At 39.5% G+C, this 16096-nt stretch overlaps 1 protein-coding gene across 1 annotated transcript in view; it reads left to right on the forward strand.

The window, feature by feature from the left end:
- Positions 1–16096, forward strand: part of LOC144662989 (uncharacterized) — a 220762-nt gene that overhangs the window by 39279 nt on the left and 165387 nt on the right. Inside the window, exons 7-13 of the mRNA XM_078523911.1 lie at positions 5250–5465; positions 7006–7084; positions 9589–11909; positions 12200–12245; positions 12955–13191; positions 13515–13592; positions 14363–14605. Of these exons, the coding sequence (XP_078380037.1) occupies positions 5250–5465; positions 7006–7084; positions 9589–11909; positions 12200–12245; positions 12955–13191; positions 13515–13592; positions 14363–14556 (3171 nt within the window). The 3' untranslated portion in view covers positions 14557–14605. The remainder of the gene's footprint in view (positions 1–5249; positions 5466–7005; positions 7085–9588; positions 11910–12199; positions 12246–12954; positions 13192–13514; positions 13593–14362; positions 14606–16096) is intronic.

Consider the following 16096-nt stretch of genomic DNA (forward strand, 5'->3'; position numbering starts at 1 on the left):
CACTACTTAAGAGCGAAATTCTCTATCTTTTTAGAATTTTCGGACAAAAAGGTTAAAATCGAATTTTTTTTTATTACGCCAAAAAGACCCTTTGGGTAAACTATTTTTGAAAATATTATGTAAAACTTCCAGCGAGTTTAATTTTTTGAGAAAACGAGGAAAGTTTGTAATTCGAGCTCATGCTGTCTGAACGCCGAGGAAAACTAATTAATTGACAGCAATTTCGTGGCATTTTCGATGCGCTCGTTCTCAACTTCAGAAACTTGCCTTGAGTTCATTTTTACATGAGTATTTAACCATCCCTAGGTCTTCCTTTTAAACAGAAAATCTTCCTGAAATATGTAATTGTTGACACATTTTCACCGCGTTAAAAATTCTATCGATCGCAATTTAATTTACACACCGAATTTGACCTAACTTCAGAGGGCTAGAACACCAAGGGTATACGCTTCTATCGGTAAAACATGGGTTCTTTTGAAAGCCCTATTCTTCCTTCTTATCATATCCAAAGCGTTAGTTTGGCCCGTAAAAAGTGAGTGCGCTAGCACGAAAAATATACAGGCATTTTTCACATGTTTCCGCCATAATTTCCATTCTGCAGTCAACCGGATAATGTCGAACTTAATTGTTAAAACGAATTAAATTTGGTCTTATGCTTCGCCGTTATCAGTTTCAATGACTTTAATTTTTTGCTACAAAACTACAATATCTCAATTTTTAACAGAAAGGAACAGTTTCAATAAAAAAAAATAAATAAAGCAACAAACAAGACATGCTCACCTTGCAATTGTGCCGCCGTTAATTTATGCGAGGGAAGAGAATTGTCGCTGTACATGTATGTTGTTTTCATTTCCACTGAAGCGTTTCCTTGCACTTCTCAGTTTTTAAATATAAGAATACCCTTTTTACGCATATACATCTCAATTTAGACGACATTCCTGACATTTAGCAAGAATCTTATCCACCAAAACGGCAAATTCGTGCTATGTGCTGTTTGACTATACTCGTCACGCAAGAGAATTTATTGATATCATATTTCCAACACAAGTTGACGTGACGTAGGGACGGACCATTGAAATAACCGGTGGGGTGTTGACTTTTTCCAAAAAAACTGTTTCAAGAAAAAAGGGATGTGACATAGTGCATAGTTAAAAAAAATAAGGTAAAGAAAGAACCAAAACGAGAAGTAGTTGTCATCTTTTAAAGGAGGAGTTTTTTTTTTGTTTTTTTGTGGGGGGGGGGGGGTCGTATTTAACATTTGGATTTTGTGGGGGAACAGGGGAAGACGTTCTGATAAAGAAAGGGACAATATATTTAACAGGCATAATCAAATCCCGTCCCTTTAACCCCATCGGCAAACTAAACGGTTTCAGGAGCCCCCATATGTCGCTCCAATGCTTGTGCCCTAGAATAAAATCCTCCAGACAAGTAGGCCAAAAATGTTTGCCCCCACCCTCCTCCTACAAAGTACGGAACTTGAGACAGTGTACGGGTTATTGGGCAATATATTTGCGTTGGCTCTTCGAGCTGGTGTCATTTAGATTTGCTACACCGCATTGAGTCCCAATAAGAACGAGAAAGCTGTCTGCGGTTGCAATCTTCTGTATCGGTTCTAGTCGCGGTGGTGTCTCGCCAAGTCAACCTTTCACGTAATATACGATCAGCCTTTCTTTCAGTTGTCTATATTTAATTGTACGCCCATTAGATAAATCTGTTGTTTTCGACTCAGGTTTTCTGCTGAATTTAGAATGAAAATATTCTTATGAACATTCTAATACTCGTTTATATCGTTTAACATTTCCGTTTAGTACGCAATGGGTATCTATTGATCATGTCAGTGCCGTAGCAAAGGTAAAATAAGGGAAGAGGGGCACGTGAGCGCCGGAGGCGCGAGCTGCTAGCGGTTCTGGGGGCATACCCCATAGTTTTCTTATTATAAATAAAAACAGTGTATTTTGATCTATTTATGTGTGACACTAATAGACGTCAACTATACTTCTTACAGGTCTGAAGAAATTTTGTCCGAATATTATGGAAAGATCCAGTATCCGTACACATTAAAAACATTAATTTAGGGTGGCTACACCTCGTATTTGTATGTCAGATCATGATGTTCCCTATTTTTGTATTACCGTATTTTCTCAATTAAGCACCCCCGGCGATTATTTCGAACTTGGATTGGTGGACCCGGCGCCGGTTTATTTGAAGCCGGGGTTTAATCCGGGCCGAGCGTTTATTAACGGAAGGCAAATTTCTGTCAAATTTTCAGATTGATTTGCTTTCAGTCGATCTCCGAGACCAAGGGGCAGTTTTACAAAGCAAGGCGATTTTGCTCTTCGTTTTGCCCCGAAAAACTTTCCCTGGCCATCTAAGTTTTACAGTTTCCCAAAGGTTCATTATTGCGTATTGAACACGTTTATATTGCAACCATGATTTATGACAAAAGGAACATAAACGGTATTTTAACTACACAAAAGAGCACGAAGTAAAGGTTATGGATACAAAGTTTTGAGTTCATAAACGCCTCGAACTGAGGGTTTCTCGTGATTTCAACGCCTGTAAGCACTAACACAAGAACGAAAATGCGTCACTGTAAGACAGACGGGAATGCGAAAACGGCTAGGTGAATAAGGTTATATTTTGTTGTACAACGTCCATCCTAGCTACGTTACGCCAGCGTTCATTGAAAATTCCAAAGTAGCATACCGTACTAGTGCCATTCATAGCAACGAACGAACACTCCCGGCGTTTATTAAAAAATAAGCAATTTTGACCCGGCTTTTATACGAGGCCGGCGTTTAATCGAGAAAATACGGTAATTTAAACCATGCGGCGGCTGAAATTTTATCCGCCAAATGTAAACCGGACGACCATTGCTAATTTCTTTTGCTTGTAGCTGACCAAGAACCCTGGTGAACACTTTGGGAGGAGCACGAAAAAAATGGGATTAAGGAGAATAAAGGCAAGCGGAAAAAGTTGCAAGGGTCTTCTGCAGGCGAAGTAGCGGAAAAATTTATTCATTCTCTCTGTCTATCAGAACAACCCAAAACTCTTTCTTTTCTAATTATTTTTACACATATATTGATTAAATTATTTATTTACTTATTTATTTATTGATATATTTATTTATTTATTTTTTGCGCTGCTCCAAAACTAATACCTGAACTATAAACTGACTGCCTGAAGCTATATCAAGCCCGCGGGATCAGGCTACGGCTTGTTTCGCGGACAAAATTTCACCAGGTCTGTAAGAAGAACAGTGGACGTCTATATCTATCACATATAGCAAATAGATTAATTTAATAATTTTCCGCTAAGTTGCTGTTTGTGACCTATTAGTGACCATTAGCTGGAAGGGGGTTAGTGGGCCTACTTGTCTGTAGGATTATATTCCAGGGCACAAGCATTGCATGACGTTCAGTTTTTGCCTAAAGATACAGGCCTTTTTCGTAACGCATGTAAGATTTCAACGCAAGAATTATTATAAATATCATAACTGAAATTCATTTCTCTGGTCAGTTGTTTTCTGTATTAAGCGGCATTTGGGGGCTCCTAGGACCATTCAGTTTGAATGGGGTTGAGTCAGGGAGGGATTTGATTATGCCTGTTGAATGTATCTCCCCTCTCTTTATCAGAACGTTTTCCCCCTGTTCACCCCACAAAATCCAAAATTTCTAATACGAAACCTTCTCCCACCCCCCAAACTCCTCCGCTAAAAGATGACAACTACTGCTCGTTTTGGTTCTTTCTTTGCATTATTTGTTTTTTCAACAATGCACTATGTCACATCCCTTTTTTCTTGAAACAGTTTTTTTTGGAAAAAGTCAACACCCCACCGGTTATTTCAATGGTCCGTCCCTACGTCACGTCAACTTGTGTTGGAAATATGATATCAATAAATTCTCTTGCGTGACGAGTATAGTCAAACAGCACATAGCACGAATTTGCCGTTTTGGTGGATAAGATTCTTGCTAAATTTCAGGAATGTCGTCTAAATTGAGATGTGTATGCGTAAAAAGGGTATTCTTATATTTAAAAACTGAGAAGTGCAAGGAAACACTTCAGTGGAAATGAAAACAACATACATGTACAGCGACAATTATCTTCCCTCGCATAAATTAACGGCGGCACAATGAAGGTGAGCATGTCTTGTTTGTTGCTTTATTTATTTCTTTTTATTAAAACTGTTCCTTTCTGTTAAAAATTGAGATATTGTAGTTTTGTAGCAAAAAATTAAAGTCATTGAAACTGATAACGGCGAAGCATAAGACCAAATTTAATTCGTTTTAACAATTAAGTTCGACATTATCCGGTTGACTGCAGAATGGAAATTATGGCGGAAACATGTGAAAAATGCCTGTATATTTTTCGTGCTAGCGCACTCACTTTTTACGGGCCAAACTAACGCTTTGGATATGATAAGGAGGAAGAATAGGGCTTTTCAAAAAACCCATGTTTTACCGATAGAAGCGTATACCCTTGGTGTTCTAGCCCTCTGAAGTTAGGTCAAATTCGGTGTGTAAATTAAATTGCGATTGATAGAATTTTTAATGCGGTGAAAATGTGTCAACAATTACATATTTCAGGAAGATTTTCTGTTTAAAAGGAAGACCTAGGGATGGTTAAATACTCATGTAAAAATGAACTCAAGGCAAGTTTCTGAAGTTGAGAACGAGCGCATCGAAAATGCCACGAAATTGCTGTCAATTAATTAGTTTTCCTCGGCGTTCAGACAGCATGAGCTCGAATTACAAACTTTCCTCGTTTTCTCAAAAAAATTGAACTCGCTGGAAGTTTTACATAATATTTTCAAAAATAGTTCACCCAAAGGGTCTTTTTGGCGTAATAAAAAAAAATTCGATTTTAACCTTTTTGTCCGAAAATTCTAAAAAGATAGAGAATTTCGCTCTTAAACAATAGAGTGTTTCTGTCAAGGAACTATCAGCTGATAGTTCCAAGACAAAATGGAATAATTTATACAGTTGAACCTCGATCTCTACAATGGCCACCCTCAAGCAGAATCAACTCTGACTTTTGGAAGGGTGAGGTTTATGGTTGGGATGAAAAAACCTGACCGTTTTAGAAAAGGTGCCTTTTATAGAGAGGTGAAAGTTGGTGGCAGTTTGACTGTAATTTTAATACGAAGGCTTGCTGAGAGCAAGCCTTTCTCACATTTATTCATTTCATTTACATTGTTTGTTTGTGGCTGTAAATCAGAACTTGTAGTTTTTGTCTTTATGTTTTGCCAGGTCCGACAAGGGTTTGTTTTTGACAAAGACAAGAAAGCAGTTACAAAGGCAATCAGAGAGTGCATTGCACAAGTCTTGTTAAAGCGCAATGCCAAGGACGAGCCTTCTGGGGAGGACAAAAAAGAAAAGGAGAAGCAAGATGATGATGATGAGCAAGCCATTAAGACAGAAAGAGAGGACAGTGATAAAGAACAGCATGCAGATGAATCAGAAAAGGTTGGACCTGGATTGTCTCATTCTTTGAGATTGACTGATGAATTGCGTAATTTTATGGATTGGCTCGCGAGCAGTCACCTTCTTTTTATAAAATAAATAAAAACAATTTCCTATTGTAGAAAAATAAGTAATCAACAGAAATGTGGACGAAGCCAGTACTCGTGTTAATGTAATGTTAAACACAAGATCACTGCATGCGAGGAAAAAGTTAAATCAGTGTTGATTGAGACTGTGTGCCTTAATCACAAAACATTTATTAAATTGTTCCTTAAGTCGATGTGATACATCTCAAGTTATATTTTCGCTCTTTCTTTCTCCTTATATTTTCTGCCCTCACCAAATGTGAAGTGAACGGTTGAAATAACAATGTTTCCGAAAGCTGATATTGTAAGGAGTTCTGGGGTATATTCAAGGTCTTCCTGTTCCTAGACAAATAATGCAGCTTCTCTTCTTATTTCAAAATAAAGTTCCTTTAAGATTAACAACCAGTAGGTAAAGTTTGAACGAAGAACTGTTGCCAGTTCTATTGTGAAAGCCAGGGGGCCAGGCGGGGTCTAGTTCATAATTTGCTTGGGATGTTTTTCAAGATTTCGTTTTGGTTGTAAATCGTTTCAGAACCACGAGCTGACTCCTTTTCACGCAACTTTTCATTTTTATTTATCAGGAGCTATTACATATTTGACCTTTCGAATACCATGCTCTTTGCTTTAATTTAGTGTGAACTAACTAAATTAACCAAAACAAATGAATTTATTTTATATGCCGTTCAACTAGTTTGAGTTTACAAAATATAAGTAGAGTATTTGCAAACCCTTAGCGGGCATTTGTTCAGGCATGGGATTAAATCAAGAGATGAAGCAATGAGGGAAATTTTGATACACTGTGAGAGCTCACGCAAGCTGCATGACTCACGAGAACCTCGCTGGGACTTTTGTGTTTCTCAAGTGACATTTTTCCTAAAGGTTTTTGTCTGTACCACACCTTACTTTCCAAGCCAAAAACAGAGGTTAAACATTAACTAATCGGTTTTTGCTTTTTAACTTTCTAGTTCCTTGCCCCCGGGTGGGGGATAGGGCCAGACATTCATGCTCTCCACTTGTCCCTATTCTTTGCCACAGCTGCTACTGCGGCCCATGCTCTTTAAGTTGGAAAAAAAATGTGCAGCATCTATGGCCAGAATCTTTGTACTTAATTTTAAAGTGTATCAGATGTCGTGGACTTGATGAAGTTTTTTGTCCAGCCTCACGTTATTGACCCTTTCAGTCTAGTTGCACAATTCATGTCAAACTTTAGAATCTTCAACAAATTTTCTTCCGGTCTTTATTATTATGTTTTTTATTATCTTCTTGCTCGTTAGGTAAACTTATATTCTAAAGTTTTCTTTCGATTTTAAGTTGGTTTTTTTTGCATCGAAAAATGAAAACAATAACTTTATTAACGAACGTGACTTCTGTATGGTGGCAAGAGGGATTGATGGGATGGCAAGAAGTGAAAAGCACTTCCTTTGTTAACATGAATTTTTAATCTTTTTAATTCAAAGGCCATGAAACAAAAAGAAAACGGACAAGAGCGAGCTCTGGAGAGAGTCAGTGGACAAGAGGGTGCTGACTTTGCGGATGGTACGTACAAAATTTTTATGGTGATTTTTTTATAAATTTCTCTTGCCATCTAATTGCCCATTTCCCAATTTACTCAATCTCCTTTTATTTCACAAACCATGATCTTGGGGGCGGGGGGGGGGGGGGGACTATGGATACGTATGCATGGTCCGAACTTTTGCCCGGTCGTTCGTACCTCAGTACCTTTGAAATCCTTAACTCATTTTACCCATGAACAAGAATTTACCCTTACACCTTTCATGTTTAACCTTGGGAGGGACTTGGAATGACAAGGTCGATTTTAACTGCTGGATCCTGCCACCAATTTTTATTTTGTAAATTTTTCATTCGAGGACCATCTGTAAACCACCATAAGGTGAAATTGGTTTTTCCTCAATAAAGATTACTCTTACTGACTTACCTCACGATTGCTGTTTGGAATTTGCCACTGTAGTGAAAAAGGAATACCCCAAGGCAAAACATGTGTGTTGTTGTAATATAGCCCACAAGGGTGCTGAAAAAGTATTGCTGTTATAAAGAAGCTCGCCATGGCGACTATGGTCCCTGAAGATGTTGCAAAGCAATGGCTGGCCAAGCAGGTCCTCTCCTTCCCGTGTTATGCTACATTTTTTTGGCCAAAATTTGATGTGGAGTGACTTTACTCGATGCGCCAAGCAGGCTTTTTTGCGGCAAGACAAACTTCCACAAAGTCTTCAAATACGAACTGACCATTGTTGTTGTGGCCATGCACTACAAAGTGGCCAAACAAATTTCTTTAAAAGAATCTGCCGAGGTTGGAAAAGCTTTTCAAAAGATTTGCAAACGTGGCCCTCTGCATTGGCCGCAACTGCTGCAGGTTGGGTCCGGGAAAAAGCTCATGGGCAATGTTACGAAAGAGAGTGAAAAACCACCAAGTTAGCATTCATGGTGGGCGTGTTGTCATTCACTTAGACCAGGCAATCGTTGAATTGAAAGGTTCAGCCTCACACTGGCTGGGTGCCAGTTAAGTTACAAATACAGTGTCGAAATTTGTCTGCCATCTAGCCAGTAGTAGACTGGGTGGGTGGCTTGGTTCCCTGAAGTTGTTGCCACTTTAAAAACTAAGTCCCTTGTCCGACAGACAAAAAACCTGCCAAAACCATCAAAGAAAAGGCTGCAATGTTCCTTCCAAGCCCTCTACAAAATACTCGAGGCCTGTTGGAGTGAACGAAAAAAAAAACCCTCTAGTTTGTAGACTCGCTATCTCTATCAACCAGGTTAGTTCGAAGGCACGCAGATGCAGATGCGCCACCGGTCAAGGCCAAGGTCTTTGTGATGAGAAGACTTGGCTACCAAATCGAGCCTGGTTTCCAAGCTCCCCAAGAAAGTGATCCCAAAAAAATTTTGCATCCCGTGACACTCAGTTACAGCTGGCTAATCTTGCTTGTTATTGAGATGTTTCTCTATGGGCCCTGTGTGGATTCCATCTTGTTGTAATAGGTGCTCAGATCAGCTCAGCTCAAGTGTATGTTATAGGTGCTCAGACCTATTTTTTTTTTCAGATCGTGTTTACACATGGTTCCTTTGCTCATTTTGAGCCCTCGTTTCTTGACATTGTCCTTGGCACCGACTAACAGCACTTGATGCCCCTCCCAGTTCAATTGATTTTGCCGCTTTGAAACCCCTTTTAGGAGATAGCTTCATCTTGCTGATGTCTTCGTTTTCCATGAAAAAGCACTTGCTGCATAGAGCAATACCGTGTGCCCTCACACTCAAGCTGGAACAAACCTGGTTCTGCCAGCTCCAAGCCAGCCACTCGTTTTTATTAAACTCGCCCCATTGGCTTCTTCTAGTTTGTTGCATGAAAGCCCAGAGTGCAAGCTGCCTGTGTCATTCTGAATTAGCTCCAAATTGTGCCTCTCGTAAACTCCAACACCCACAGCTTGGCAAGCTGATAGACAACAATATTGATTTGGAAGGTTGCTAAATGGTAACCTTACTTTTTTGAGCTAGATCTTACATGCACCACCAATCTCATCAAGGTCATGAAACCACACTGAACACAGGGCCTTGTCTATCGCACTGTCATCCTTTGTGAAAGTCACCGTGGTGTGATGGTTGACAGCTTCAATCAGCTAACTGTAAGCGCTGTTTCCAAACAGCTTGAACACTTCTGCCAGTAGGGCAAGCTAAGGGTTGATGTCTCTTCTGTGTTTTTTGTCACCCTGTTAACAAACCATGTAAGGATATTTTTGTGGCAAGCAGTTGATTGTGCGGTACACCGCTGTAAAGCCTGTCCCACTTTAATAGCAATGCAGACAGGAGGTGGAAAGAGCCCTAACAAACTTCTGTAAACTCGATAACCACTCACCTTGCAATTCGTTTACATGCAAATTGTCAGTAGAAATGAAATTCCCTACACGGGCCTCCTCCAAATGCCCCCGTACCTACCACAAGGTTCTGCGAGACATGAATTGCATTTGTTAGTGAATAACCCCTTTTAAAAAGAAAAGTGAGCTCTATATACCTAATGTTTATTTTCACAGAAGTGCCTCCAGAAATTCTTGCACGAGGACCTTTGGCTTTGGAAGCCTATAACAAGGCCATTGCTGAAGGAAGAACATGTGTCAAGAGGGTACCAGTCATGCTGATTGGACAGGACTGCTCGGGGAAGACCAGCTTAAAGAAGTCACTCATGGGAAAACCTTTCAACCCAGATGAAGACAGTACTGTAGGAATAGATGCTAATCCGTCTTACTTCCAAGTGTCAACTGAAGTTTGGAAAGCAGGGGAAAAGGACAATGAAAACGACTGTGAGATGTCTGTATCTTATGAACGGCATGCAGCACGACTGACTGTCGAAACGTTAAGACAAGAAAAATGCACTTCCAAGGAAAGCATTTCAGAGTCTACACAGACTGGAGAGATTCTCCAAAATGACACAGACGTGGCAATTGGAAACAACGATTTTGCCCCACTGTCTCCAAGTTCAGATGTGCCCATCGCAAGTAGTCATGACACTGCTAAATTCTTCGAACTCTTGGAAGAAGCAAGGTCTACTGTGACGTCAGGAGTTGAGCCATTCACAGATCCAGAGCTCAGTGACAACATACCAGAAGTGCCAGAAGATATAGCGACTTTGGTTGAAATGTTGCTACAAGAAGTTGATGAAGAAGAAGACGAAGATAACATCTATTCCGTTTTCTGGGATTTTGGTGGCCAGTCCGTTTACTATACCACACACCCACTCTTTCTCACTTCAAGAGCTATCTTTCTTTTAGTTAATGACCTAAGCCGAAATCCACATGACAGGGCCAAATCAGTTATGAAGCAAGGAATGTTCACGAAATCCAAGGACTGCTTTGATTTCAGAACCAATTTGGATTATGTTGATTTTTGGATGTCGTCTGTAGCCTCTCTAGCCATTGAAGATAACAGTAATCAACAAGGTCCTAAACATGAAGTTTTGCCGGAGAAGCTTCCCCCTGTTTTCTTGGTGTGCACTCATGCTGACAAACCTCACGGTGGTGGTGATCCTAGTACACTAGCCAATAAAGTATTTGGTTCTCTACAGACCAAGCCATACAGGAGCCATTTATATGACGATGTCTTTGTCGTGGATAACACCAAGTCTGGTCATGAATGTGAGTGTTCAGAAGTCGTACGTTTGCGTGAGGAACTACTTGACGTTGCTAAGGAATTGCCACAGATGAAACAATCCATTCCAATCAAGTGGTTAAGATATGAGAAGGCTCTTCAAGTCATGAAAGAAGATGGGTACAAATGGATCCCTCTCGACAGTGCAAAGCAAATTGCGTCTGAAGTATGTGGTATTACTGATGATAAACAATTCCATACACTTCTGAACTTTTTGCATGACCAGAGAATTTTAATTCACTTTGATGACACTCCGGAGCTGAACAGGTTGGTCGTCTTAAATCCTCAATGGTTGATTGACGTGTTCAAGGAGGTAATAACCATCAGGCCATATCACGGTAAAGAGAAGAGATTTAAAAAGCTGTGGTGTAAGCTTGAGAGAGAAGGAATCCTAGAAGACAAACTTCTAGAACATGTTTGGGGTCCTTTATTTGACAGCAAAGAAACCCCTGAGAGTCTTATTGCGATCATGGAGAAATTCAGCTTGGTTTGTCCGTTGCCATCATCTGATGCTTTGTGCGGTAAGAAATACCTGGTTCCATCCATGTTGATGTCTCATCCGCCAGGGGGTATCGTAGAGTTGATAAAGTCTGCACATTTACCTTCACTTTTTCTTAAATTCGAATCTGGTCATGTTCCACCTGGCTTTTTCCCCCGATTGGTGCTGCAGTTCTTTCAGTGGGTCAGAGACGAATGTGAGAGTCCAGTGGCCCCTCAGTTGTACCGCAATTTCGCCAGATTTTACACCTCTGAAGAGGAAAACTGCTCTGTTATCCTCCTATGCCATTCATTTTCCACCGAAGTCGTTGTTCATCGAGGGAATGCCAGTCATGAATTGGCAGACAGTTTACAATCAAAGTTGACTCTGTCTGCCGATGCCAGCCAAGACACCTTTGATGTGACGTGTGCTCGTGCAGTGAGTAGGCAGCTGGGATTGATGCTTGAGTCCATGCGCAACGAGTTCTGCTGGCTTAAGAACATGAGATATGAAGTGAGTTTCATCTGTCCAGTCTGTTGTGAAGGAGGTTCCGTAAACTACTGTCGCACACATTGTGCACAAGGTTGCAAGCAAGAGGAGTGCTTGCACTTCTGGTCCGAGACACAGCTATGCAACACCAAGAGTATCACTTGCACGAAGTCTGCCGTTGCACAGAATAACAGAGTTCCAATCGAACAGTTTGCACCATGGTTGTTACCTCGAAGAGATCAGGTAAATAATCTAAAATTTGATTTGTCTAAAGATGTTTGTCTAGTAATGTTAGATTTGTCTTAAGATGTTTGTCCGGTAAATGATCGAAAATGACTACGTTCTTTAAATAAAATCGGTAAGAAAAATGTAAAACGCGTACGTACATTTACTTTCTACGGTGGCATCATTTTGGGGTTGCTCATTTGTTTATGCGGTATTCTTTGTTTATTTCATGTCCTGGATTAAACGATTTAAGAAATACTATTGTTATTAAGAATGTTCTTCATTTCTGTTTCGTTTGAATACTTTAGCTTACAGCTAATGAACATGATGGCAGCAATACAGCTTCTGCAAAAGGTAGCATATTTTGATTGTTGTTTCTGTTATCATAGAATAATTCTTACAGACGTTTTCCTGTACCTCTAAAGTTAAGGCAATGTTACCTTTTATTGTAACCCTTAGAGACCGGTGATTTCAATAGTGCCTCACTTGTTACTCGTTTTATAATAGATCAGATAAGGAAGCTCGGTAAAATTGTAGATTTTTATTGTTGCACATATTTTAAGAAACACAACAGTTAGCATAAGTTCAATTGCAAGCTATAGAGCAGTTTTCAATTGAGTGTCGTAAAACCAAAACCAAAGTAATTTCTCCGGCCAATTACAATGGACACAGACAATCCAGTGAACCAATCGAAACTCAAAGCAAATACATGTAGCTGGCACGAAGCGCGGGAAAACGTACGCGAGCGAGTCACGATTGGTTTTGGTTTTAGTTCTGATTGGCTGTGAAAGTGGCGCGAGATTTTTAAGCCAATCACTGAGCATAGTAATGCAAAACTAAAGCAAACGCAATTTACTTTCTACACTCAAGTGAAAACCGCTCTAACTTGAAAAAAAAGTAAGGAAAAGTCAAATCAGACCATCTAGGTAGAAGGAGCCAAAGCGAGCCCTTTTGTAAAATTATTGTGGAATTCCAATACACGATGATCTCGCGGCTATCTCTTACTTATCTCTCTCAAACCCTGTGTACTGCTTAAATTTCGTGAACAATCCTTTATCCGTAGCAAGTAAAGAGGTTGCCCTTCCTGGTGAGGTTCAAGAATCCCTTTTGTCGCAGTCATGTGATGCCAAAGAGGTTGTACTTCAGCTGGGAGAGATGATGCAGTTAGACCAAGCCTCTCTGGAAGAGCCTAAGCCTGAGACCAAAACAGTGATCCGTTCCTTGGCAAGGAAAGCTAAAGATTCAAACAGGCTTGACGTGTTCGAACATTTGAGAGAGATTACACCAGCTGGAACGACGGGTAAGTCTGTCATTGTAAGTTGTGCTAAAGAAAAATGGAAAAAAGAAGAAATAAAAAAAGTAGACTACGATCCAAAAAAGGGAATTACAGTTTTAAGTTTCTGATAACCAATCGAATTTTATTAGTCAAGGTACTTATAGTTTACTTAGCCAGTTTTACCTTTGTTATAAGCAGTGCAGCCTTCAGCTATTTCTTAATCACCCAGGTACCAACCGTGTCTGAGCTTAGATCACGTGTTTAAGTTTGCAGTCCAACGTCCTGCGTCCGGGCCCACAGGAACGAGGGGTATAATTTTTTGTGACATCACCCTTTGCCTTTTTCAGGTCCTTTGTTGCCTGAAAACCTTGATGTCCGCGGTATCCCTCATTCCAAGGGAAGGGAACTTACAATCGACTTGTGTGGTAAGTGTTTCTTGTTGTTTAGATCAGATGTCGGACAGTAACATATCATTAACTCAAGACACGATTCGTCTGCATGGCTAGGGCTAACTGTTGAAAGATCATGTGTTTTGCATTTCGTGCATGCAACAAAACTGAAAACTCAAGCAAATATGAAAATACAAACAAAATTCTTTCAATGCAAACTTAATAGTAATATCCCGTATTTAAATGCCCGTATAAAAATGTAAAAAAGAGTAGATAGTGTGATGGCTAAATGGTTAGTGCGCTGGAATCCGGATCCAGCGGTCCGGGTTCGAGCCCTGGCCAAGGTTATTACATTGTCTTATTGGGAAAAACACTTTACTCCCCAGTGCCTATCTCCACACAGGTGAATAAACGGGTACCGTCAGCGAATTTAATGATGTTTGTGGAGAGGTGGGGTGGACTAGTTTCCCATCTAGGGAAGGTTACAGAAAACGGGATAAGTTCCAGCAAGATAGGAAACTTTGGCCCGATGCAGACCAATGAAATGAAACAAACGAATAAATATGATAAAAAATTAATAATGTCCAGCTTAATAAACACCAGGCAGCCTGCATTATGGAAAACTGTTTCCAACTTAATTTTAATGGAGGACAAGTTACCCTGATGACGATTAAGGCTAAATCAAAAAACGTTTTTTTTTTTACTTTTAAAAAATTTTTAAACAATTTTTTTAGCCTTGTAAATAATTAGTTTACAAATAGGTAGCTTAGCCTGTTTACAGGTATGTTTGACTTTTTTTTGACCAGGCGGAGAAGATTGGAAGGTAGTTGCCGAGGCTCTGGGCTTGACTCCACAAGAGATTCGTTTCCTTGACAAACGTACTTTGAACCCACTTGATGCTGCTCTGGCCTTTATTGCTAAACAGCGCCACATAACAGTGGGTGACCTGTACGACGTGTTGAACGAACGTGGGTTTCCTATGCTAGCTGACCTTTTGTAGATAAAGGCCACTACGAGCATATTTCGTTTAAAATGCAGCAGTTAAACATGTTATTTTAGTCACAGTATAGAATTCATGAATAATCTTGTGTGTATCTTCGACAAAGCCATGATTGAATATAAATACCAAGCGAAGTACAGTTATAAAAATATCCGACCATAAAGTCGTGGTAAGCAAACAAGCAATATGTAGGATTTTGTTTCAAAGCAATAGAGTTGTAAGATAAAATAAAATTCCTATCATAAATGGCATAGGCGAGTCGAGTCGAGTGATGGCATATTTACATGTAATGATACACGTAAAAAAATCAGTATATAAGTAAAAATAGGAGAAGTAACTTCTCCTTCTCCTAGTTTTCGGTCTTTCCTAGATCAAATAGCTTTACAGTAAAATAAAATAAAAAAGAACGTCACGGTTCATAGTGACTTAGCAAGGGAGTCGATGATTATCTTGGGTGATTTAATTTTTGCCTCCTCTTGTACAGAAATATTTAGTATTTTCCAAAATTTATTTTGCGAGATTAGTCGTAGTGGTATTGGGATAGAAGTCCAATCTGTTGCACTAGTTCTGGTGAAAAGAAAGCCATAACCTTCATGTATCTATTTTTGAATTTTTGGAAGTAGAACTTTCTAACTGTTCACCGAGGATCGAAATTGTTATAAAATATATTGATGTGCTATCTTAGTCGTAACTTTAGGCATTGTGTTAGTTAGAATCTGAGTATCAAGTATCGATAATTTTCCGAAATTAATTAGTTAAGACTAATTGCATGTTAAAGTGGACTTAGATTCCGTTTTTGAATAATCAGAATTTTTAATATTAGAATTTTTAATTAAAATTAGAATATTTTTATACAGTATTTGAGTTCTTGCCCCATGTACGTAGACCACAAATAATTTTATCATGAGCTAGGCGAGATTGCGAAGGAGGAATACCTTAGTTTTAGTTATACGTAGAGTCGATTGAACCACCGAGACATTTTGTTTCCCTTAGATTGGATTGGCGAATATTTTCTTAGACCGGTAGATGAACGCATCCAACCGTCTTCTTTGAGGTCACTCCTGAAAGGGAAAGAAGTATTAACACTTCACAGTATATATAAAAGGAAAAAAAAAGCATCCCGGAAAAATTTTTTTCGTCACATCCAAGGTCGGCTTTTGTTCACAAATATTAGGTAGTTTTTGGGAGGCTCTGAAGTGGATTTTGATGGAATGAAAAGCGGAGAAGTGTTGGTCGTCGGATTGCGTGATAAACGAATTTTTTGATGTCGGACTAAAACAGGCCTGCGTGAATGACGTATTTTGGGTGCCAGTGGTTTTTTTAACGTATTTTTGTATAGTTGGACAGTATAGGATTTTATAGTAAGTAGGATACACACACATTTTTGTAAATAAAAGAGTGTTGAAGAAGTAGTATAGCCTTTGTCCGATGACATAAAAGCACGAATTTATTAGCGATGGAATTGCGTGGTTCTTTTTTTTTAACAGAATAGTACATAGTGAAGATGAAATATTCAACATGACACGAGCATGGGACAAAG

The sequence above is a fragment of the Oculina patagonica genome, chromosome 8 (assembly GCF_052425735.1).
Source record: "Oculina patagonica isolate OP01 chromosome 8, crgOcupat, whole genome shotgun sequence".
Lineage (NCBI taxonomy): Eukaryota > Metazoa > Cnidaria > Anthozoa > Scleractinia > Oculinidae > Oculina > Oculina patagonica.